Source organism: Neovison vison, chromosome 6, assembly GCF_020171115.1.
Source record: "Neovison vison isolate M4711 chromosome 6, ASM_NN_V1, whole genome shotgun sequence".
In the NCBI taxonomy this organism is placed as follows: domain Eukaryota; kingdom Metazoa; phylum Chordata; class Mammalia; order Carnivora; family Mustelidae; genus Neogale; species Neogale vison.
Genome location: NC_058096.1, coordinates 45967666 through 45992016, shown reverse-complemented (window position 1 = coordinate 45992016; position 24351 = coordinate 45967666). Strand labels below are relative to the sequence as shown.

The 24351-nt window shown below is 43.0% G+C and overlaps 2 protein-coding genes across 4 annotated transcripts in view; one reads left to right on the top strand and one right to left on the bottom strand.

Annotated features, from left to right (window-relative positions):
- Positions 1-8975, top strand: part of RIOX2 (ribosomal oxygenase 2) — a 33155-nt gene extending 24180 nt beyond the window's left edge. For both annotated transcript variants that reach the window (XM_044251192.1, XM_044251191.1), the window contains 6 exons: positions 914-1017; positions 4161-4263; positions 4666-4837; positions 6526-6614; positions 8026-8112; positions 8537-8975. In XM_044251192.1, the coding sequence (XP_044107127.1) occupies positions 914-1017; positions 4161-4263; positions 4666-4837; positions 6526-6614; positions 8026-8112; positions 8537-8695 (714 nt within the window). In that variant the 3' untranslated portion in view covers positions 8696-8975. The remainder of the gene's footprint in view (positions 1-913; positions 1018-4160; positions 4264-4665; positions 4838-6525; positions 6615-8025; positions 8113-8536) is intronic.
- Positions 8904-24351, bottom strand: part of CRYBG3 (crystallin beta-gamma domain containing 3) — a 117341-nt gene continuing 101893 nt past the window's right edge. For both annotated transcript variants that reach the window (XM_044251189.1, XM_044251190.1), the window contains 5 exons: positions 20958-21097; positions 18166-18289; positions 12738-12896; positions 11345-11504; positions 8904-10597 (listed from right to left, as the gene is read on the bottom strand). In XM_044251189.1, coding sequence (XP_044107124.1) covers positions 10509-10597; positions 11345-11504; positions 12738-12896; positions 18166-18289; positions 20958-21097 — 672 coding nt within the window. In that variant the 3' untranslated portion in view covers positions 8904-10508. The remainder of the gene's footprint in view (positions 10598-11344; positions 11505-12737; positions 12897-18165; positions 18290-20957; positions 21098-24351) is intronic.

Here is a 24351-nt window from a genome sequence, read left to right as displayed (position 1 = left end):
CATCAGTGAGCTGACTGCTTCCTGTGGTGGCAGTTTTGGGGTTTTTTAAATCCGGGTGGGATTAGGGAGGGTATAGCCTCTGGAGTGATTTAGGAAGGATACTTCTGCCCCTGGCTTGGGCAAGACCTGGGACAGAGTAGAAGAAGTTCACCTGCCCAAGAGAGTGACTAATCTTCCCTCACATCTGGTTTTTAGGTTCAAGTGAAGGGTTAAACATTCATTGAGCCTCTGTTGTATACCTGATGCTTTGGTGGCTTAGGCTCTGGGGAATACATAAAGGACCTTGACCCTGCCTAGAAGAGCTCACCAACTTGATGGTGGGGGTGAGGGGTGGCAGGTAGAAGAGTAAATACAGGACAACCTCCTGCCGTTATGACTCCAGGAAATCTGGAAATGGCATCTCCTTTAATCCTGAAAATATGTCTGTGATTGTTGGGCCAGTGTCTCTGTTTTACAGGTGGAGGAGCTGAGGCTTATGGGGGTTCAGTAATTTCCTGGGGTCACTAGCCTGTAAGTGGCAATGTCTGTTTGACTCTAAGGTTCCTACTGTTCACCACTTGAAGGATAGAGACAGGGGAGGGTGCAGGCTTCCCACGGTGTCACCTGCTTGATCCCTGGATTGGGGCAGGACAGTTTCAGTGTACCTGCTCTTAGCTTGTGAGTAAAGAAAGTGGATACTGAAACACTCTCCAGGTTTGGGGTTCACAGTGACAGGCTCATAGGCATGGTGAAGCTAGACTAGTGGGACCCCAGGAGCCCAGCACACAGACCACCTCAGGAATCACAAAGTAGGTTTCTAGAGTGGAAGACTGAAACCCAGAGCCTATTTTTGTCTCTTTAAGACATGGAGGATTGAAAAGACACTCTCCTTATTAACTCCCTTCTCTCATATTTTTTTTTTAATTTCCTTCAGCCAGGTGATTTCCTGTACTTTCCCAGAGGGACCATTCATCAGGCGGACACTCCTCCAGGGCTAGCCCACTCCACTCACGTGACCATCAGCACCTACCAGAACAAGTAAACACTCTCCTCCCAGCGGTCCATCCCAGGGAAGCTCAAGTTGTGGCCCATGGCAGCCACATGCAGAAGGGAATGAGGGGGTTGGCCACTGCTGTCCTGTTTACCCAACCTCGGGGGTTTCCTTCAGGCCCCCGTTGCTAACTTCCAGTTTCTTTATAGAGTCCTGCCCATGCTGCAGGTCCATCTGGGGTTCCTCCTGGGAACATCCTGAGCCTAACTGTATAGAACATTGGGAGTTGGCCCCTGAGGCTCCCAGAGTTCGGGAAGAAAGAACCAGAGCTGCGGTGCTGTGTTAGTGAAGCCGGGCTGGGCTTGTGGCCTCTCTAACATTTTCTTATTGCAGTTAAATATTTATAACATAGAATATGCCACTTTAACCATTTTTAACTGTACAATTTGGTGACATTAATTATATTCACACTGTTGTGCAAGCATCACCACTGTTTCCAAAACATTTTCATCACCCCACACAGAAAGTCTGTATCCACTGAAACCTCCAGATCTCTTTTAAGGCTTCCACTTTATATAAAGTTCATGAAATTGAGTAGGAAAGGAAGTCTGGAACAGTGAGACCTAAAAGCACATGTGCTGAACACAGTTCTAATTAAAACCGTGTTTCATTTTGGTGAGTGCCGCCTCACAGGACCTGGGCGGCAGCAGCCTCCCGCGAGCCGTGTCCTGCCAGCCGCCGCCTTCCTCGCACCTGCCAGTCGCCGCCGCCCTGCAGCGCGCAGGCACCAGACCCTGTGCAGTTGCTGGGACTGCGGCCTGGGACTGAAGGCGCTGGAACTTGCGCTCTGGAAGTGGTGGTGGGAGGGGACACGGACTGGGAAATAGTTAGCAGTGGGATAACTCCATCATGGGTGTGCAGAGGAGACTCCTGCGGAGCACAGGGAAGGCTTCAGAAATGACACCTAGGCTGAGTGAGTCTTAAAGGATGAGAAAGCAGAGGTGGGTCAGATGGTCAGGGTGGGAGAGGCATCCCCGTCCCAGTGGACAGCAGGTCCCCTCCTACCTTCAGAGCCATAACTTGAAAAACAAGTAAGCATGACTTCTTCCTCATCTAGCTTTTCTGGGTGACATGAACCCATGTGTTTCAGAGGCTGACCAAAGCAACTAGCTGGAGCCTGGCCTATAGTTAGTGTAGTCCCTGCCCACAGTAGGCCAAAGCTTGTGTTATGCTTCCTTTATGAAACTTGCTCTTCTCACTGTCGCTAGGCATAGCCAGGAACAGAAGGTCATCGCGGCAGGCTCAAGAAGAGCAGGAAAAATTGGGAGAGTGGGGTCGTAAGAACCGGAGAGGGGCCAGCCCCAGGGAGGCTGGAACCAGGAGTTCACAGTGGGTGTCAAGCAGCTCGGGCCTTAGCAGCCAGTTTGGCCCTGTCAGTGTCTGTGTAGCTTCTAGTGTCCTGCCGTTAATGTGACTGAGCTACTCCCCCATTCTGGGATTCTCTGTCTTTTGCATTCACTTGATGCCTCCAACTAGTTTTCTAGTCAGCGGCTTTTCATGCCCTTGTTTTCCTTCCTCATCTCCTATTTACTCACACCATTGACTGATCCATAAGCCATCTTCCGTTACTTATCTGACCTCCCTTTATATCCCTGAATCTAAAAGCTTCTACTTCTGCTAAACTATTTTCCAATCCTAAGAGCAAAGATCTGGTGGGCTGCCCCTGGGTACCACACATGCTTTCTCTGGTCAGTGGGGGAGGTGGACAGGCACCATAATTGAGGAGTCTCAGGTCAGACGCTGACCTGTGCCTTTATCAGTGGTGCTGGAGCTAGAATGGGACAAACTGGAACTCAGGAGCCATTGCTCCCCAGAGATGTCCCTGTGCCATGGGCCTGGTCCCCTGACACTGGCACGGTGAGGATTGGGGCCTTTCCCTAAACCCTCTCAAGGGTCAGTTGCTGGAAGTGTCTGAGATCTGGGACAGCAGCAGGTTAATTTGACTGTTTTGCCAAAGTGAACCCCTCACGAGATATTAATCTCAAATTTTGGCCCTAGATCCATTCTGACTCTAACAAGAGCACAGAGCTCAGTTTAACTGCAATGACCTCTCTTCACGAGCAACTGCCGCACAATTTCACCTAGGACCCTGCAAAAGAAGAGCTTCTTTTTGTGCTGGTAAAAGATCTCCAGGAGGCAGCTCATTCAGTCAGATGTGAGGCTGGGTGTAACATTAAGTTGCAGAGTGTGAGGACACCAAATGGTAGACATCTTAGGGAAAGTGTCACTAATGTGACTTTTGTCTTCTGACACTTTTTTGGAAGGAAGCATAAAAGTGTTAATTTTGCTTACTGAGTGAGAAGCAAAAGTCATACTGTGAATTCCCATTTTTGCACATAGCCAGCTATTTGAAATCTGGTGATACTGAGGGAAGATTTTAAACAGCTAGAAATATTTAAAGAGAGCAACCCCACAGAGTGTCTCTGCAGTGGCACACATTTAGGAGTGCGCCAACCGTAAATGGCCCAGGCAAATTCAGGTGATTGAACACTGATGTTCATCCCTAGATGTTATTTTTGGCCACTGGATTCTACCCTTCTAGCCCTGCTAGAGTTTAACAGGTTGCATATTGACTGTTTTGAAATTGATGTTGGCTATTTCACTGAGGAAGAGTGCCCCTCTTTTATAAGGGAAAAAGGAAAATGTGATGTTTAACAGTTCAGATAATGTATAACAGTCCAGGGGTTTTGCTGTTACCCTAAACGTATTTCTTTGGGAATTGTTTAACATAAACTATTTTTTAGGTGCCGTGATGGTTAACAATTTCCTACAGAGCTCCTCTCATAGACATTTGTGTTACAACTGAAAACACTAAAAATAAATTGGGCCCTTGAACTTCCTACTTACACCTGTATAGGATTGTGTGGTATCTTTTAAGAGAAGTCGTGAATTAAAGCCTAGCTTCTAACTTTCCACATGAGTGTCTGGGACCTGGGAAAGGGGGGCGGGGAGCAGCAGTGTGATTGATGAAGGCCTTCAAGTTTTTTTGTGCTGTGTAATGTCCAATTAATGGAACTCACTGTGCCTGGGGAGTCAGAATGTAGTTTGTAGCTTTGGGATTTACTAGTAATCGGTGTTTTATGTAGATTCTGTGGGTGTTCACAGTTTTCTTTCTGGGTGCATGTTGCAGTTCGTGGGGAGATTTCCTTTTGGACACCATTTCGGGGCTTGTATTCGACACTGCCAAGGAAGATCTGGAGTTCCGGGCTGGCATACCCCGGCAGCTGCTCCTGGTAAGGAGTAAAGACTTGGGTCGGGGGGTGGGCAGTGGCAGCCTGGGCCAGCAGACGCTGTGGCCTGCCTCCTCTGGACTCCAGGATCCTTCTTCCCACTGGAGTCAAGCTCATCTCCTGCGTCGATGTGTGGTTTGCAGAGACCGTGGCGCTGCGGGTTTTGTGGGAGCTGAAGGGCTGAGACTGTTGTGTCGGCTGCGCGGGGGCGCTAGAGGGCAGGGTGGGAACGCTGGCTGAGGGAGTGGCTGAATCGGAGTCCCGTGACAGGGAGAGCCCTAGCTTCCGTGCGCAGGAGCCCCACTGGCTGTGCGGGCTGGTGCCGCTCCAAGGGCTGCTCTGGAGACCAGGACATGCGCGGGACGCCCTGCTGGAGGTCGGGCCAGGACTCACTTCTCCTTCCAGCAGGTGGACGCCACGGCTGTTGCAAGGAGAAGGTTAAGTGGCTTTCTGAGGACCCTTGCTGACCGCCTGGAGGGCACCAAAGAGCTGCTTTCAGCTGACATGAAGAAGGATTTTGTTATGAACAGACTCCCCCCTTACCATATGGGAGACCCAGCGGAGCTTTCAACACCAGGTGCAGTATTTCAAGGCTTTCCTGGATGGGCTCCTCTTTGGACAGGTGGAAAGTGAGCATTTTAGAATTAAGGTGGACCTAGATCTGTCTTTAGCATGTTATGTTTGGATGAGACGTGCTGTTGCTTTAGGGATCCTGCATCTCACAAGTCTTTTTGCAAAGAACCTGCATCCCAGCATGATGGGGAGAAAGAGCCCTGTGATTGTGGGTGAGAAATATGTGAATTTATACTCTGGTAGTCACCATCTTCAGGAAGCTTTAAGAACTTGAACACTAAAATAATTCCAGCAAGATTATCTCAAGGATGAGTGAAATGTAAGAATACCCAAGGTTGTCACTCACATTCCCAGAGTTCCAAGTGACTATTTTGTGACCAGTTTAGGCTGCAAATGACCTAACCCTTCTGGATAGGTGGTGATAGCAGGCCATCGGTACAACTCCTGCAGTGGGACAGACGGATTTAGGACTTGTTACAACAGGGAAGACCACACACTGCTGGGAATTGTGGGGCATCTCAGAATAAGATTTTTGGAGGGATTTATATTTATAGCTTGAGTTAGGTGATTTTTCAGGAGGGTTGAGAAAGCAGGGCTTTGTTCTGGGATGGATGCCATCAGAAAATAAGGAGTCTGTTTGGTCTTGTGTAGGCAGGAGGGATGAAATGAGGCTGAGGTGGCAGTTAGTAAGGGAGGAGATCAGCTTGCTTCCGCCTGAGTTCGGACATGATGTTGGACTGGTCTTGCTTTTGCTTCGCCCTTTCAGAGTAGCCTTGTTGAATGTTGGTGTTCTGTGGCATGGTCTGTGTTCAGCAGGAGAACACGGAGACAGGGCTGTGAGTGCCAGGCCAGCTCTCCTGCTGCTTTTCTCCTTCTCTGTAGAGTTGAGATGATTATTTTTACTAAGGTTTATAAAAGCTTCCTTTCTCATGGTTGAGACCCACTAAAATAAGAAAATCTGTAAGGTCACCTTTAACATTGATTCCACTTTATAATTTTATAATAATTGATTCCACTTTATAATTTCATTTTTCGGGGAAGTTTAGAATGTGTTTTTGCACCTGTTCAAAATAGATTTTTACCAACATGTGTATTTTAATCTTTAGTAAAACAGTTTTCTGAGTATCAGCTTATAGCACAGAATATCTTACCAGAACTCTTATCTTAGCCGTTAGAGTCTGTAACACTATGTTCCCTCAAGACTCCTCCTTCAACCAGATGACCCCGTAAGTCTGGTCTCTTTTTAGTGGGTAACTTTTGTATGAAGTTAAATCCAACTTGGAAAAGACTTTTTTTCTGTGAGCTTAATTAGGTGGCTTTCATAACACAGTGCTTGACCTCCATGGATGGGTTAAGTTTCTAGGATTACACAACTAGTCCTTGGTGAGGTGGTGTGGTATGGACTCAGTTGTTGTACTGCTGGGCTTGACACACAGAGCAAATGGCAGATGGAGGCTGGAACCTGGGGAAGCCAGTGTTGGGTGCAGAAGGTGCGGCTACTCTGCTTCTGTGGCCTGGTTTAGATCCCTAAGAATGAGCTCCATAAGGTTGTAAACTGTACTTCAGTATCATTATAAATATGGGGTAAGCCAATACTAGAGTTGGAGGGCACCCCACAGTTGGATTCACTGCACACAAATTTGAGCCTGGGTTTTCTAGTGAAGGCTGGCTTTCCTCCTCTGGGTCTTCTAGGTGGACAGTTACCAAGGTTGGACAGCACAGTGAGATGGCAGTTCAAAGACCACACCATCCTCACAGTAGGGCCGGATCAGGATCAATCTGTGAGTATCCAGAGGGGAGGAGGTCTTCTCTCCTCCTAGGACATTTCCATCACAGACCTCAGGTTATCAAACTAACAGACGGCCCCTGCCTTTTCAGACCCGCTGGGCAGCCGTCTGTCCTCCTAACGTAGTGCCCTGACTTTCCATCAGAGGGTACCCAGATCTCACTATGCCAAGGATGCCTGCCTATTGGGCATTGGTGGTGGACCCGCATGCCCACAGATCCCTCCTCCATTTCCCTCGTACAGTGTTGGATGCCTGGTCTCTGCCTTCTGGCTCAGGCCACACTGCACTTGCTCAAACAACTGCAGACCCTTCCCTTGTTCACGCACCTCCCTCACGCACTCTCCCATCCTGTACCTTGCCCAGTCTGTCATTATGTACGATTTTGTTGATGTTCTATCTTCTAGACCTGGAGAAGGAAATTTATATCCATAACCTTGCCACCTAGCCCCATGGTTCCTAAAACTGGCATACTGATCCTAGACTCAACTGGAAAACTTTTAGAAATAATAAATTCCTGGGCTTCACTTGATCTGGGTTATAGCTTCCATGTTTATTACTAAAGCTCCCTCCATAATCCTAAGGACCTCGAGCTATGGCTTCACCTTCTTCCTCTTGGCCAGCCATCTTGGGAGGTACTCCAGGAGTGACTGGAGGGGCTGGGAGTGAGGGAGCTAGATGTGTGCATAACCAGACTGTCACAGCCATCAGGGTCACACCTGGACAGGACTGGTTTATAGTATATACAGAAAACCTCCAAACTCTCTTGTATTCTTTAAAAAAAAAAAAGTCCTAGTAACCCTTATCTAAGAGTGACAAGGACTGAGGTTCTGGTCACTGTGTAAGATGGATGGACGGGGAGTCTACAGTAATTGGAAGTTTTTATAGATCCCACAGCCAGTATTTCTCAAGAGGTAGCATTCACTCTGTGGTGTTCATAAATTGCTAGCTTACAACTGGGAATATCATATATGGATATAAAAAAAGTGTTGGCTGGATTAAATGAAACTTGAATGTTTCATTGATAAGCTGATATGTAAGTAGTTGCTTTTTCATTAAGCCACACTATTTCATCTTAAAAAAAGACCACTGCCTATTTGCTATATACAAATAGTAATCTGAGGTATATAGTTTGTGTGTATATATATATATATATACACACACACAAAATATATATTTATTTATATTATATATAAATATATAATATACAAAATATAAATAATATAAAATGGTGGTTAATATAAAAATAAAAAATATATATATATAATATACAAAAATATATATATATATTTATTTATTCTAACTTTGTGCCAAAAAGATTCTTGGTGTTGAATTTTGTTTTGGAGAACCCTCCTTGGGTTGACCTCCTCAATACTGTGTTGTTGACAACTCTTACCTTTTATTTAAGGATGAAACTCAGAAAAAGATGGTTTACATCTATCATTCCTTGAAGAATAGGAGAGAGACACACATGATGGGAAATGAGGAAACAGAGGTCTGTTCCAACCTAAAATGTCTTTCCTGTGATTTGGTGATGGCTGGGAAGAATGTTTTACCTTTAATTATGGGGGATGTGCTTTCTTGTGACTGCAGCGTGGGCTTAATGTTTCACACAATTGACAGAGCCCTTGCAAGGGATGATTAAGTCAGACAGTTCTGTGATATACATACACATATACCACCTTTAAAAGATATAAGCTGGGACCTGGTAGCCTGGTAGGAAATGTGTAATATAAATATGAAGCATTTTAAATGACTAATTTCTTAGGACCTTTTGTGAAGTCTGAGTTTTTATGTGGGAATTGGCAAATTCTATACATTGTCTAGTTGTAAGGGTACCAAAAACACTGAGAACTGTACAAGTTTTTATGAAAATACCACTTTAATATTTTTCATCTGACTAGTTTATCGTTTTTCAGTCCCATGGACTTCGCTTCCCTTTATCACATATGGATGCACTGAAGCAAATTTGGGACCACTCAGCTATTTCTGTCAAGGACCTGAAACTTACCACAGATGAGGAAAAGGAAAACCTGGTGGTATCCCTCTGGACAGAATGCCTAATCCAGGTAGTCTAGTGCCTTCCCAGAATCCAGGGTGTACCGGCTCACAGATACACACATGTGCAAAGAAGAGCAATGATTGATGTGGTGCTTTGAGTCAGTCGACTGGGACTGACCTGGTCTTACAACGATTTTCCTCACCGGTGTTTCTAATAGCATGAGCCGTACCTGTTTCAGGGAGTTAGGCATACAGAAGAAAGGTGTCTCAGTAACAAAACCACACTTCTGGCAAACTCATTTATTCCAGTGTGGTAGAAAAGGCACAACTCCAATAAATGTATCATTGAAAGTTAAAGGTCGTTACCTGGCTTTGTCGTTGTTCTTTGGAAGAAACAACTTCTTTAAAGAGCCTCATTGGCCCTACAAAAATCTTTCAAACAATTAACACAAAGAAAAATTTTAAATTGGTTTTTTACAATGAAAATATACATACCTTCATGTATACACAACCCCTCCCCCCATTAAAATAAAGTTACCCTGATAACATACGTTTTATTAAATACTGTCACACTAATGAGAGGACTCACATCTGTGCATATGTGAATTTTATAGATGCTGCTTCAAAGATGACAAAGAGCCTGAGACTGAAGGAAAAATATTCAGTATTTACATGGAAAGACCAAGTCCCTATAAAAAATGCTCAAAATAGTGGGTCTTTGCATTTAAACAATTCACTGTTATTTTACATTCTAAAGTGCTCATAGGCTGATATTTAAAAATATCACTGGAGTATTTAATCTTTCTATATAAAAATAGAGCAGTTTTCTGCTTTTTGGTAAAAGTTTGGGACAAAGGGAACAGTTGTCTCAACTTAAGAATTTTTCCCTCCTGAGTTGGTTTTAAACTTAAGAACTGTATAATTTTTAAAGGTGGTAATGATTACTTGATATCCTACCTGATTTTGCTTAAAAATGGAAATGAAAAACTGAATTTTCAGCCATTAAGTAAAATGGTATAGTCAAGGCTCAAATACTGCTTGGTTTTAATTTAAACATTTTGGAATTTCCCTTTACTACTTCAGGCAGACAAAGAACAATGTGACTAAACAACTCCTTGAGGGCAGGATGAGGCAAAATCTAGGGTGAGGTCTCAGCACCAGGACAGGTGACCACTGGTTAGTCTTATCACCCGAAGGGCGTCTATTACTAAAGAGAGCAAGGATGGTCACTAGTTATTTGTGCTTTTTTAGTTTGGCCATAGAAAATATACCAGTATTCAAACCTTTTTCCTGAACAAAGCTGAGGTCCTTCCCTGGGGTCAGTTACAAGTACGAATAGTTAACGGTGCTTCAGTTATAAAAGCCTCAGTAGAGAAGAACCTTTAAGGCTTATCTAATACAGCAGCTTAATAGGAAGCTTTATTAATAAATATGTTTTTAGGCATTGCTAAAAAAAAATTCATCTTCTTGCAAAAGGATGACTTGACCTAAAGGAATTTGTTTCCCTGTGCTTATTAGCACTCACATACCGTCTCCTAGGATATTAATAACTAATACAGGCTGACAGTCACCAGTGTCCTACAATGACAGTCAGGAATAGGACTTGTGTCTGGTAGGTAGGTGAGAAAACACACACTTGAGGGAACTTGCTCACCACACACTGGAGACCAAGCAGGACTAGAACCTTTCACAGAAATCAGAACATGCTTTTCCCAGGACACTACAACTGGTAAGAATACATGAGTGTTTCCATGGTTAAGAGCAATGGTCTTAGAAGCTGGAAGAAAACATCATTCTGCTTAGTGATGTAGGACCGTGAGGATAAGTTACTTCCTTTCTGAGGGGTGTGAGATTCCTTCTTTGTTCTTTCTAGAGATGGTGCAGATTCTCTCACAATATTTCAATGTCCCATTTCTGTGTTTCTTCTCCCTCCAGGGGTTGATTTACAATTACATGAGTCTTGTCATAATAATTTCCTCCTAAAATGGGAATTCCAAAAGAAATATTATTTGTTCACACAGAAGCTCAACAGTATTCAGCCCACTGTGTGGTGGATTAAGACTTCATTTCCAAAGCAGCCTGAAGTGGGAAGCTGAGTTTAAATAAGCTTAGCTATGATTAACCTCAAATCAAACCATAGTATGATTCAAATTGAAAAACTAAGAGGTAAAACCATTACCTGCAAAGCCGTGTGCCCAACAATGCAATGCTGGAGAGCAAAGTGCATGGAGAGAGCAGAGCTCGCCCTGAATGTCAGGCACTGTTTCTGTTTCCACAAGGACAGTGGCTGTGACTAAGCCAATTAAAGCAACAGCCCAGACCTTGCTCAATTCCAAACCAAGTTTAAATGATACCTACCATCAATTTTAAGTAAGGACTTTTAAGGACTACAGCAATTCATGGCAAAAAGAGATTTCTAAGAAATGAGACATTTTGTGGCTGATGAAGCTTTAATTTTAGAATTGTTCTCAAAGATCATGTACCAAATGAGAATTTTACAACTGTCCTAATGAACAAAACCTCAGATTTTGTCCTTAGGCTTTTCCTGCTTGATCCAAGTCACTGATTGTCTTGTTTGTTAAAATAGCATATCTTTTTTCCAGAGTAAGTAGAAATGAATTAGTATTTCTTTTGTGCATCAGGATTTCTTTTACCCAGGAGGAGGAGTTTTGGAATTTAAAATTCTACCCAGGGGCACAAAATTTTGGGTTTCTTCAAAGGCCCACCTTTAACATCCAGGACAAGTTGATCGCTGAGATAGGAGCTGATGGTGCCGTTTCGGTTCAGCCTCCACTTTTGCCGGAACTGTCCGTGTTCGGTCCACAGAGCCACTTTAGCTCCGGGGGTGTCCCGGCCTCCAATCACATCAAGGCATGTGTCACTGGCCTAAAGGTTAGGAAGCAGATTGGTGGTACTGTGTTAGCTCCAGTCAAGTGAACTGGGTCCCTTTATACGCTCTGATCTAAAAGAGAAGACTATCCAGCATAGTTACAATTTCACCAACTGCTTAAGTTGTCTTTAGGGCTACAGGAAGGAAATGGTACAGACACAAACCCACGCAAGTAGAGGTGCCTCTGGCAACAGATGGTAAATGAAGGTTTGCTGAATTACAATTAAACATTAAGTCTCTGTTAGCATAAATGTATCAGGTGGACCTTGGTTTCTCTCTTTTTTTTTAAGCAGGCTCCACACCCAATGGGGCTTAAACTCACAACCCTGAGTTCAAGACCTGAGATGAAATCAAGAGTCAGATGCCTAACTGAGCCATGCAGCCATCCCTGAGTGTGGTTTTCTTATAAAAGCATTGGATGATGTGCCAGATAGCATATAATAATTGCTTTGAAGTGCTTTTCATTTGTGTTTATGAGACAAAAGGAGAAAGTCCATTGGTGACATAATAAAACTGGTGTTCTCTTCCCCAGAACATCAGATGTAATGGAGGCATCATAAAGAAATGTAAACTTTATTTTCTAAGCTTTTTAGTAACTTCTATACTACTACTTCACTAGGTAGTGTGAAACTGAAAGTTTCAAGATGTTTAGAATCACAAACAGCTGACTTTATCTGGACCAAAGAGAAAGGAAGGTGTCACAAGAAAGAGCACAATGGCCTGTTGGATTCAGTTAGTTGTCACTGGTTTTAAAGCGTCAGTTAGGCAGAGCCATAGTATGTGATAACCTTAGTTTTTACTTTGAAACAGAAATTGAATTTTCTAGATAATTTTCTAATATTCTCAGTTAAAACCTTTAGTAATATGGTAGGTTTTTTTTTTTTAAATTTTATTTATTTATTTGACAGAGAGAGATGCAGCGAGAGAGGGAACACAAGCAGGGGGAGTAAGAGAGGGAGAAGAAGGCTTCCCGCCAGAGCAGCGAGCCTGACATGAGCCTTGATCTCAGGACCCTGGAATCATGAACTGAGATGAAGGCAGACACTTAAAGACTGAGCCACCCAGGTACCCTTACATGGCAGTATTGATATAATCATGCAACAGAGTGTTTCTAGGAAGTTGCATTATTTTATAATGCCATTTGATGAGGCAAGATTCTGGCTTCCAAAAAAAAAAAAAAAGTCAAAGGCCAAAAGATGGGGTGCAGAGTCCGGGGGGTGCCTGCTTACCTTGGATTTAAAGAGTCCTCGGCAGTAGTGCCAGATCTGAGTTGTCTTCCCGCTGTAGGGAGAAACGCACACGGAGGTGGCCCTTGTGTCAGCAATATTGCCAGTGACTGTCAGATACTCATCCTGGGCCCGGTTCTTTATCCTGATGTACACTGCAGGCTAGGACGGAGAAACAGCCATTTAGAAGGACTTGTGAACCTGGAAATCAGGTTTCATAGAAGGCAAGCATAGCGGCAAGGAGTAAGGGGATCTAGTTTACACACTTTCACTCCTCCTCCCTTTAGCCAGTAAGTGTGAATTGCTATTTTTCTGTTGATAGGCCTTAGACCACTGAACATGTAGGTTAAGTTGTACAATAATCTCTATTCTACTTTTTTGAAAAATGCCCTTCTGGAAGGGGAAAAGGTAATAGCTTCATCTACTGAATGCCACATGGCAAGGGGTGGTGCGGCGTTCCGGACTTGCTGAGTTTCATTCAGGAACCACTGTGTCCTAGCTATGCTGGGGGAGGCAGAGGACCCCGAGCAGGAAGGCAAGGTACAGGCCACCTGCAAGGCTCTCACAACAACCTAGCCAATGCTGCAGTAATCACACATACCATTTGAGCTATGGTTAAGTGCCAAATGCCTGCTCTGGGAGGTCTTGAAAAACCCAGGTGAAGCTGAGGGCCTGGGCAGCTGTGTTAATGTCTCTTTGCCTTTATACTTTGTGGACCTTTACACTAATTCAAGGGAAGAGACCATGCATGTTTAATCACTATGTAGGTATTCAAAAATTGGGTAACAAAGAACTTTATCCCCTGGGCTTGGAATATATACCCAAAGTTTTCCAATAAAATATTAAATCTAGGACTTGCTTCTAAGGATAATAGTTAATATTTATTGAGAGCTTAGTGTATGTCAAGCAGTGTGCTAAATGCTTTCTGGGCCATTGTATTATCTAAGTTAATAACCAGAAGAACCCTTTAAGAAAATCCAATTATCATTCCCGGTTTCAGCACCCCAAACATACACACACACACACACACACACACACACACACACAACACACACAGTCCAGTTATGATCTGAATTTTACAAAGTTACCACAGATGTGGAGAAGCTGGGTCAGCCTGCATCAAAACCATCCCTCTTAAGCAGGATGCTCTAAATAAAGTTGGCTGAAATATACTAGTTACCCTCAGACACAGGGAATAAGAGACCAAGTCCAAAGGTGGCAGTGTGAATTAAGTCAGATAATGAAAGGACATCACACAGGATGGAAACTCCCCAGAAACCATTCTTTTGGCCTTAAGCTTCCAGTCTTGATGAATTAAAAGACGGGATATTCAACATCCCCACCTTGGGTCATATGTTGGCATCCTAGGGGGAACTTTGCTAAATAACAAACTATTTACTAAGGAAGCACTTTCATTCTGAGAAATGTGTTAGGGAAATGCAATAATGTAACATGGTAAGCCCACCATATTCTACACTCTAAACCTTAGATCAACAGGAAGCCAGTTGAATTTTGGTGCACTGCTGCTATGTGAATTTTTTCCTTATTTCTATGGAAATAGACATTCTGGGACAAATTTTTATCTGGTAATTTAAAGCAGGTAAAAAAAGACCTCTACTAGGCAAAATGTTTTAAATGTTTTCAAAGCACTACTTCCACATTCATAATGCAACAGTAATGTACTTCAAAATCTGTGACTGATAGTACATCTATATAATTCAGTAAGTCTCCCACTGCAATTATTAATTTCTTGAGGCTTCAGTACATCTTTATTAGTTTCCTTACCTTATATGTAGAAGAAAACAGGTGTGACCTTCACAAAGGACAGAGTTCCAATTATGTTAGGACCAAACATCACAGTTTTAATCAATTAACTCAAGTAAGGTACTAATTACCCTTATTACACACTTGTAGTCTGACTCTTCTGTAATTATACTGTAAAATACTGGTTTGCATTATAAGTGCCTTAGTGATTCCCTAATTCCCAAACTCAAAGAGGATCGCATTTTAATTATTACTGATTTCCAAACAAGAATATGAACTACAGCAGTACCAGCAGCCTTACCAAAAAGAAAATGCCCCATAGTACCCTTTTAGAAGCCCAGAATTCCTTTGCTGGGTCTTAAAGCTGTGGCCTAAATAAGCAAAGGCAAAGGCAAAATAACCTGTAAAAATATTATTATTATTTTATAATATTATAAAAAATATTATTATTAAAATAATAAAATTAAAATATAAAATAAAAATATTATTTTTAAAATATTATTTTAAAATAAAATGTTAAACCAGAATATGAATCAGATGTTAAACCAGAATATGAATCATTATGAAGCATAATGAACAACAGCACAATGCTAATGGCCAAAAAAACTTTTACATAAACTTAGAAGCTATTTTTCTAGCTCTCCTTTATCGCAGGACCCTGAACAATCCCAGAGACATCCTTCCCCAGCAAGGAACCACAAAACAAATAATCATGTCAAAAAATGGGCAGAAAACATGAACAGATACTTCTCCAATGAAGACATACAAATGGCTAACAGACACATGAAAAAATGTTTATCATCACTAGCCATCAGGGAGATTCAAATCAAAACCACATTGACATACCACCTTATACCGCTTAGAATGGCCAAAATCAACATGACAGTAAACAACATGTGTTGGAGAGGATGTGGAGAAAGGGGAACCCTCTTATACTGTTGGTGGGAATGCAAGTTGGTACAGCCACTTTGGAAAACAGTGTGGAGATTCCTTAAGAAATTAAAAATAGAGCTTCCCTATGATTCTGCAATTGCACTACTGGGTATTTACCCCAAAGATACAGATGTGGTGAAAAGAAGGGCCATCTGTACCCCAGTGTTCATAGCAGCAATGGCCACGGTCGCCAAACTGTGGAAAGAATCAAGATGCCCTTCAAAAGACAAATGGATAAAGAAGATACTGTCCATATATACTATGGAGTATTATGCCTCCATCAGAAAGAATGAATACCCAACTTTTGTAGCAACGTGGACGGGACTGGAAGAGATTATGCTGAGTGAAATAAGTCAAGCAGAGAGAGTCAATTATCATATGGTTTCGCTTATTTGTGGAGCATACGGAATATCACGGAGGACATGGGAAGATGGAGAGGAGAAGGGAGTTGAGGACGAACCCTGAGAGACTGTGGACTCTGAGGAACTAACTGAAGGTTTTGGAGGGGACGGAGAGGGAGGTTGGGTGAGTCTGGTGGTGGATATTATGGAGGGCACACATTGCATGGGACACTGGGTGTGGTGCATAAACAATGAATTCTGGAACACTGAAAAGAAATAAAAAATTTAAAAAAAAAGGAACCACCTTTCGGAAGTGAGGAAAATCGTCTCAGCATCCAGCTTGGCTTGTAGAGTTCCTAGCAACATAGGATTAGGCATTATTATATAGTTGATAAAAGCTAAAGTGAATTCCCACTTCTGCCTTGCTGTTCCCCAGGGCTTTTCAGTGTGATTACCCCTCATCCCATGTGACAGGAGTGAGAAGTAAGCAATACGTGAGGGTCAGGAAATCCCACACCATAGCCTCTGCCAGAAAAGTCTGCTAAACCTTAGCACCCTCAGAAGAGCATCTCTGATTCTCTCAAGGGACACAATGAATGATGAACTTTCAAAATAAGTGTGTTACCACAGTAATAATATAAGCCAGATGTTGTGTCAGACTATTTGTATACATTTTTCTTATTCAATGTTCAAAGCAATACTGAGGTACGCAGTGTGATCACTGTCCCACTAGAGGAACTGGATTCCTCACACAGACTCACACTGCTTACAAGTGGCAGAGCTAGGATTTGAACCAAAAGAACCAGAGAGGGGTGGGAATGAGCATGGTGCACGTGTGTGTGCATGTGAGAGAGAGAGGAGGGCAGCAAGACCAATTAGGCTAATTGTTTATTGGCTACTATTTATTTAACACTTAATATGTCCAATGTGCACGTCAGAGCCTCAGCACTTACATCCACTCTGCTATCCTCAGCTTGGGGCCTGCAGTATATGGTGCCACTCTGCAAATACTGATCTTGTTTTGGAGGAAAGTAGGGTGTGGTTGCTCAACACAAAGTTTAGAAGATTAATCTGGGTTCAAGTCCTGGTTCTGACATTTGGATGTCTTTTGCCTATTTGCTTTTACCTCTCTGACCCTGATTTTCCCATCTGGAAAATGGGAATAACAATTCCTACCTTAAAGGGCTGTTGACATCAAGTGAGAAATGTTTCTAATTAGGCTTCAAATGGCATATCCACAGACCACTGCACCCAACAGCCAGGCTTCGGTTTCTCACCTTCTGTGAAACCTTCCACCACTCTGTACATGCTCATACTCCGTTTCTGTAAACCAGGCATTGCCTGTAGCTTTTTGATGGCTATACACTGTTTTGCATTTTATGATACCCTTTTGAGTTGGACTTGTTTTACCCAACGAACACGTAAAAGTTCCAGTAAAGCAGAGATCATGTCTATTCCTTAAATCTTCCACAATTCTTAGCCTCATGTCAAACATCCATTTATACCTTTACTTCTTCATTAAACAGCCCCTGAACTCTTACAATGTGCCAGACACTGTGCCAGATACTAGGGGTAGAACTACAAGCCAAACATGCACAGCCCCTGCCTTCCTGGGCATGTGGTAGTGTAAGAACATGCCCTGTCGAACTACAACATGTGGTTACAGACTTCATGCCTCATCTTTGTAGGAAAAGAAAGAACCAGGTCTTTTAGGATCTAATTCAGACTAGGAGAGAGGTTGAAAGAGGCATCCTGGAAGATGGGACACAGAGATGAGTAGAATTAGCCAGGCAAAGGAGGGAAGAAACTTCTAGACAGAGGACACACCTTAAGAACCTGAACAGGAAAGCAATCTGCACGTTGGTGGCTGTGTCATGGCCCCATCTGAGTGAGGAGGAGACCAGTGAGGGAACAGGCTGGAGAAGCAAGGGGGCCATAGACACAGGCACATTGAGAAGATCAGCTCATATCCCAAAGGATACAGGAAGATTTTGAAAAGAAGACTAACAAGCAGTAGGTGTGTCATAAATACCAAGATTTATCCCGAGTTTTACGTAAATAGAGGAAAAAAAGTCCCAATACTTAGAAAGTAGAACTAGGGCAGACCAGAGTTCATTGTTTTCTTTGCTTCCCACAGAGCTTATGCTGCTCATTTTTCCATGAGAAGTCAGTAGGGTCAATAAGACTTTGGACTCAAAGCTAAAATCCAACACTGACCTTAGATACAACTTAACAAACTGGTTAATGTCTCTAAGATTCCTCATCCTAATTGGAGCCCCTGTAACATAAACGTCAAACTAAATGATCAATATTTCAGTTTCTATGGTTCATGACATTTCTGCTAAAAAATCAAGCTATTTTGGGTCTTACGGGTTTTTTTTTTTTCTCCTTACCTGCTTCATAGGACGGAGGGAACCAATTGTTTTCCATCCGCTGAATGCTGTCCAGTTGGGGATCTCATTAGGCTCAAGTAAGATTTGTCTTCCTAAGAAATTGGATCCTTCATAAGCTATCCACCTATATGAGAGCAGGAAAAAAATTAGGGTACTTAAAATAAAATGCAAAACCTTGTCAAAAATACCTTCTTTTATACAAGGTTCATTCTTTAAAACTTCTAGGCTTATAGATTTTTAAGGGAAAAAAAGTATAATGGAAAGGCAGGAAGGACTAGGTGAAAGCCCATTGCACTGGGGGCTCAAAAGATTTGCATTCCAACTAGGATTCTGGTTTCTAACCTGCTAAAACAAAGTTCCCACCAGGTCTAAAATTCTGTGTTTCTTTGCTAATATTGTCTTTTTTCATAACTCTTCAACCTTCAAAGACAGACCATAGCCTCTCACTGTTTCCAGTTACACAGCACTAGTTCCTGCTCCCACGCCTGGCTGCGTCCTCCCCTGCGCTCCAGGGCCCCTCCTGGGGGCTTCAGAGACCACTCAGACACACCTCCTCCTATAATTTCCCCAAGGCCACCAGGGACAGCTTCATATGATCCACAGAAATCCCTTGTCTTGCTTCAAGGCCCAAGAGCTTTTGCAAATCCTCAGTACCCCTGCAGCCTTCCACTTGGGCCAAGTGAGAGCACATAGAAGCCTGCATGGCCCTGAGACGAGTCTTGAAACCTCTGGGGCATGCAGCCATGCCCGTTCCTTTACTGACCGACACCAGCTGCATTCGCCCCACAGCAGCACCCGAATAGTCGTGAGGGGGGGATGGGCGGGCCAAACCGAAAATGCCATCTGGTCCCTTCCAGACAAAGTGCTGAGCCCCGATGGAGGTGGTTATCAAGCTGAATAGCGAAGGGGAGTAAGCAGGGACTACCAAGAAGATCTAATTCTCAGGACTCCAGGTCACCACTCCAGGTGACCACAAACTGCTTTCGGAACTTACGTGTGGAAGACAGGGTGGCTACCTTGCTTGGTTCAGACAGAGCACCCTGCCCCCACAAGATCAGGCTTGGCCTGGTTTTTCACGGATGGATGATAGGACAGATGACCTTTCCTCTACCCCTTCTCGCCTACACAAATCTAAGCCATCAGACTAGTGCAGAGTCAGGAGAGCGTGACCATAGAAATGCTTATCTATCTCCCTAGCTGTGTAGACTTTTTAAATAGGCAGGGAAATTTCAGTTATAAAACCTAGGCAAGACTTTATAAATTGCACCTCTCTCTATATTAATCAGCGAATTCTACAACCAAAAGGCATTAAATCTTGACTGTTATTATAATCACAAATCAGAGATATGCGATAATATGGGGATTAAACAAAACAAAACTTGTCACTGAGGGTAGCTAGCTGTGCACTGTCATATTCTAAGCCATCTGTAGCCTAAGAAAACCTTTCGACAGCCTTCCCTATTCCTTACTCTGTGTTCCCATTCTCTTACCGAGAATCCAGAACAGGGAGAGTAGGTGGATAATAAGCTAAGGAGAAGAATTAAAGTCAAGGTTAAAAAGTGCCAGTTTTCTACAAAAGACTGAAATAAGTTGGTAAGAAATACAAGGGAGTAAGTAATTATCAGTTCCATGTAGGAGTATAAAGAAAAGTATAAAAATGCTGTACAAGTCCTATATCACAGGGATGTAGCTTTCAATGCCAACAGACTTAGTTCAGTGGTAAATAATGTACTGGTATATAGTATGGGGATTATTATGCTTAGAGACAGTGAGTCAATTTACATTTAAGAAACACCAATGTCAAATGCTTTGAAGAAGAAAAATTGCTATACATGTGAATAATTCAAAAGCCATTTATTATAATAGTTGACTTATTTTTCAAATCAATTTATATTCTTGGCTATGTTATCCCCAAATATTTATATAAGCAGAGTTGATTATCACTCAATTTAAAAGTCATAAGAAATAAAAACAATCATCTTTACATTAATCTTCGTGAGCTATGTGCTTTCTTTGAGCTGACTTCTGGTACCCAAACAGCAGCAGTAGGGGAGGAGGGGCGGCTTCCGTGCCCACACTCCAGAAACACCCTGAGAGGCAGATTCCCCAGGAGGCCTTCCAGCCTTCACCTCAAGTCCTCTCACTGGCAGGCCTTTACCAGTTTTGTTCTAAACAAATATGCAAGTTCATACCTAATTTATGTAACCATAATTGTTCATATCTTTTTCTAAAGCAGTCTCCCAAATTGTGTAAGTGCAGGCCCCACACACCCCGGATGCACCCTGACAGCCTATATGAACAGCAACACTGGTGGCTGGGCCGGGTCCACCAGGATCTTCAGTGTGAAGATAAGTACCTGGAACAAAGAGTTCTAGAGCAAACAAGATGCCAAATCAAAAGACAACAAAACACTAAGAGTCTTACAAATAGTTGTCTTAGGCAGGCAATGGTGTCAACCAAAGAAGTTACTGGTTTCATTACATATGTCCTGAAAGGGAAGTGGGCTCAACTGGTTAAGGTCATCTGGTCCACCTACACTAAGAAGCAGGCTCCGAGCACACGGCAACCCTTCTCCCCTTAAGGGCCCTTCTCTGAGACCTCCGCATGCCACTACATACTGGACCTGGTCTACAGTCTCACTGGAACAGAATCTACCATTATTACAGTGAGAGAGTAAAGGAGTGGCAGTATCTTCAGGTCACATAACAGCAGCAGTGGGGAAATCAAAAGCAACTGTGCAACTCTCTCCTAAGACAGTGACCGAAGCAGGCCAAGCACTGTCCCATACTTACAGTCCACTTTTTACCCAGACGGACTGGGTGTAGAAGTGCAGGTCCTTGTTCAGGACGGAGTTCACAGCGTCTTCTAGATGCAGCTCTCTTCCCTCACAATGTTCCAGAGCAAAAAGGCTAATGGAGGGTTCTTCAAAAACCTAAGAGCACAAAAAAGTGCAAGCATCAACGTACTTGGTGACCTCTTTTCAGTGACCTCCGAGGCAGCCTACCCAGTGTCCTCGAATGCAAACATCCACTGGTCTACCTTCTAATGACATTATAGTCAAAACTGCACTGGTGAGATTAAATCCTATTCATAATTTTTGTTCACTTCTTTAGTAAATTAAAATTAAAGTTCTAGAAGAGCAATCAATCTCATAATGAAAATGGACACTTGGTTCCAATTAAGGTCTGGTTGTGCTGTGATATGGACATCATGGTCTGGCCAGTGCTTGCAGCTGGTAACAGAATAAACATGGGATGGAATGACACCCTGGTTTCCCCAGAAGGCCACAGTAGCTGTCACTGACAATGCAACACTTGGTGACTCTAGATTCTTAAAAACATTCCTAGGAGGAAGAAAAAGACATTTTTAATTTACAGGGAAAAAAAAAAAAGCCAGAATGCCCAGGGACAGGATTGCTTTTTACATTAGAAGTTAATATTTCTCAACCTCTTGTGTCAAAGAACACAATCAACTTTGCTCTTTTCCATTCATTGTTCTATGCAGGACACCATGCTAGAAGGCTTTTCAGGTATGAGAGGACAAAGCAAGGTGCTGTTCCTTGTGTTTGGGGCATTAATAACTAAGTTAGGAGAACTGCAAAGACACTGAAATGGAATCCAGGGTAGGAAAGGATATGCCCTGAGAGTACTCGGAATCTAGAAGACTAGATTCTTCTTAGCAGAAGGGAGCAGGAATCGAGGAAGCTCCATGAATGTGGATGCTGAGGTATGTGAGTTTGGTCTTCAAGGAGGCAGTGGGTTTGGACAGGCCCAGAGAGAATGGAGGCAAGGCACTCTATACAAAGGAAGGGAGACAAATGCACAGAGGAACATGAAAGGCAAATAGATCCACTTGGCCAGATCAAGTCCGACAGAAAAGTGTCAGGTGCCCCCACTGTTTGCTATGGGTATTGAACTGTCTGCTTCTCCTTGCCACTGACAGGCAGAGACAGATTGACTGCCAACGGGGAGTCCTTGAAGGCTCTTGGATGGGGACCTAAGAGTGGGCTGGTACATGAGAAGCAGAGTACTGGTGGCAGGGACTGTGGATGTTCAAAGAACGGTAAATAAACAACTAAGAGCAAAATGAATTATGACAGCCTTACTCTTTCCTGCAGTGTTTGGAATAACAAAGGATGGGAAATGACTTAAATGTCCATCAAAAGGAAACTGGCTAGATAAGTTACGGTACATTCATAGAGAAATATGGCTGTAAAAAGAATGAGGAGATCTTTATGAAAGATCTCCAAAACGTATTCTTTAGAGGCGAATACGCAGTGAAGAGCAGTGAGGAAGGAGGTACCTCTTATGCTTCCATTTGTAGGAAAGAAGAGAAAACTCAGGCACATGTACACACATAATTTGCATGTATATACAGGAACAATTTTCTAAAACAAACAAACAAAAAAACCCATGAAACTACTCCATGACTACCCGTCAGGAGACTAGGATCTGAGAAGATAAAAGACACAAGTGAGAGCTGAAGTTTTGACTACATGCCTTTTGTACTTTTTGATTTTTGAACCATAGAAATATACTCATTCAGAAATTTAAGTTGGTGATTATTAATGTAAATTTTGCACATGTTTGGTTATTTTGTGTGTGATTTTCTTTAAATGGACTTCAAGAAATCTATCAGACAACAACATGAGTGAAGGATAAAGAATGGAATAAATGGAAGTATATGGGGGAAAATACTCTAGTCCAGATAAAAAGACCTACAAGTATGTTTTGGTGGGGGAGGCTGCTGGCAGGTTAGGACAGGTGAATAAGGGATACCCAGAATTACTATCACAGTGATAAAATAGATAGAAAAAGGCAAACATCTGGAAGGAGTAAACACAGAAAAAGATGTGAAAAGATGTGGCTAGGGCATGGTGGTATAATTTATTATATATGAGGAAATCTGGAGGCAAAATGTATCCAGAAGCTAAGAACTTCTATTTAGGACTGAATGTTTTAATGCTGAGGTAGACACAGGATAATCTGAACAGAAGTGTCTACCAAACACTGGACTGTTTGATCTGGAGGTCAGGAAAACAAATCCAATGTAGGCATGGTAAGTATGTATGGCAACTCCCCACAGCTGGGAAACACAAGCCAGCGGGGGGCTGGGGGGGATATGGAGGAGGACAGAGCTGTGAGGGGGTGGAATGTACTAGGAGAGGGGAGCCCAAAGACAAAACACTCCAGAAGACAAGGGGAAAGAGAAGGATGAGGAAGAGTTGTCCACAGTGTCAAATTCTCCCATGGTGAGGAAGAGGGCGGCTGTGATGAGGCTTCCGCAGTCTGGCGATCAGGTGGCAGCTGGAAACCTGTAAGAAAATTCTCTAAGTAGCACAGAGGAGAGGAGGGTGGAATCTAGGCTGTAAGAATCGTAGATGGGGTGCACAGGCTATTTTTCAGAGATCTTTGGTGAAGAGAAGGAGGGAAATGGGCTAGTGGCCTAGGCCCATGTTTGCAGGCACAGTGGAAGGTGACAGGGTGGGGGATTGGGGGTGGATAGAAAGAGGCTGACTACTGCAAGAGAAGAGGGAAGGTACTACAGAAGAAGTGAGTGGTCCAGCCCACTGCTTCCCATCAGTTCAGAACCTCTGACTGGAATCCGTCCATGAGGGAAAAGAGCACTTGAAAGGATGAAATACAAGGAAAGATAGAAAAAGAATGCCAGGGCGCCTGGGTGGCTCAGTGGGTTAAGCCGCTGCCTTCGGCTCAGGTCATGATCTCAGGGTCCTGGGATCGAGGCCTGCATCGGGCTTCCTGCTCGGCAGGGAGCCTGCTTCCTCCTCTCTCTCTGCCTGCTTGTGATCTCGCTCTGTCAAATAAATAAATAAAATCTTAAAAAAAAAAAAAAAAGAAAAAAGAAAAAGAATGCCAAAGAAATGTCCATGTTTTTAAATAGGTGAGTCATTTTCTCTTTACAACATGTGGCGAAGGTTCTCTGCTGACTAGGGAAGGTCTGAAGTGGTGTCCAACGGAACCATCTGCAGTGAGAGAAAGGTTGCGTATCTGCGCTCTTCCACATGTGGCTACTGATCATGTGGAATGTGGCTTGTGTGTGTGGCCACGGGACTGAATTTGTTTACTTTATTGAACTAAATATTAAATATAAATATTACAGATATAAATATTAAATAACCACATGTGGCTCATGCTGTGGTAATGGACAATACAGATTTAGGAAGTA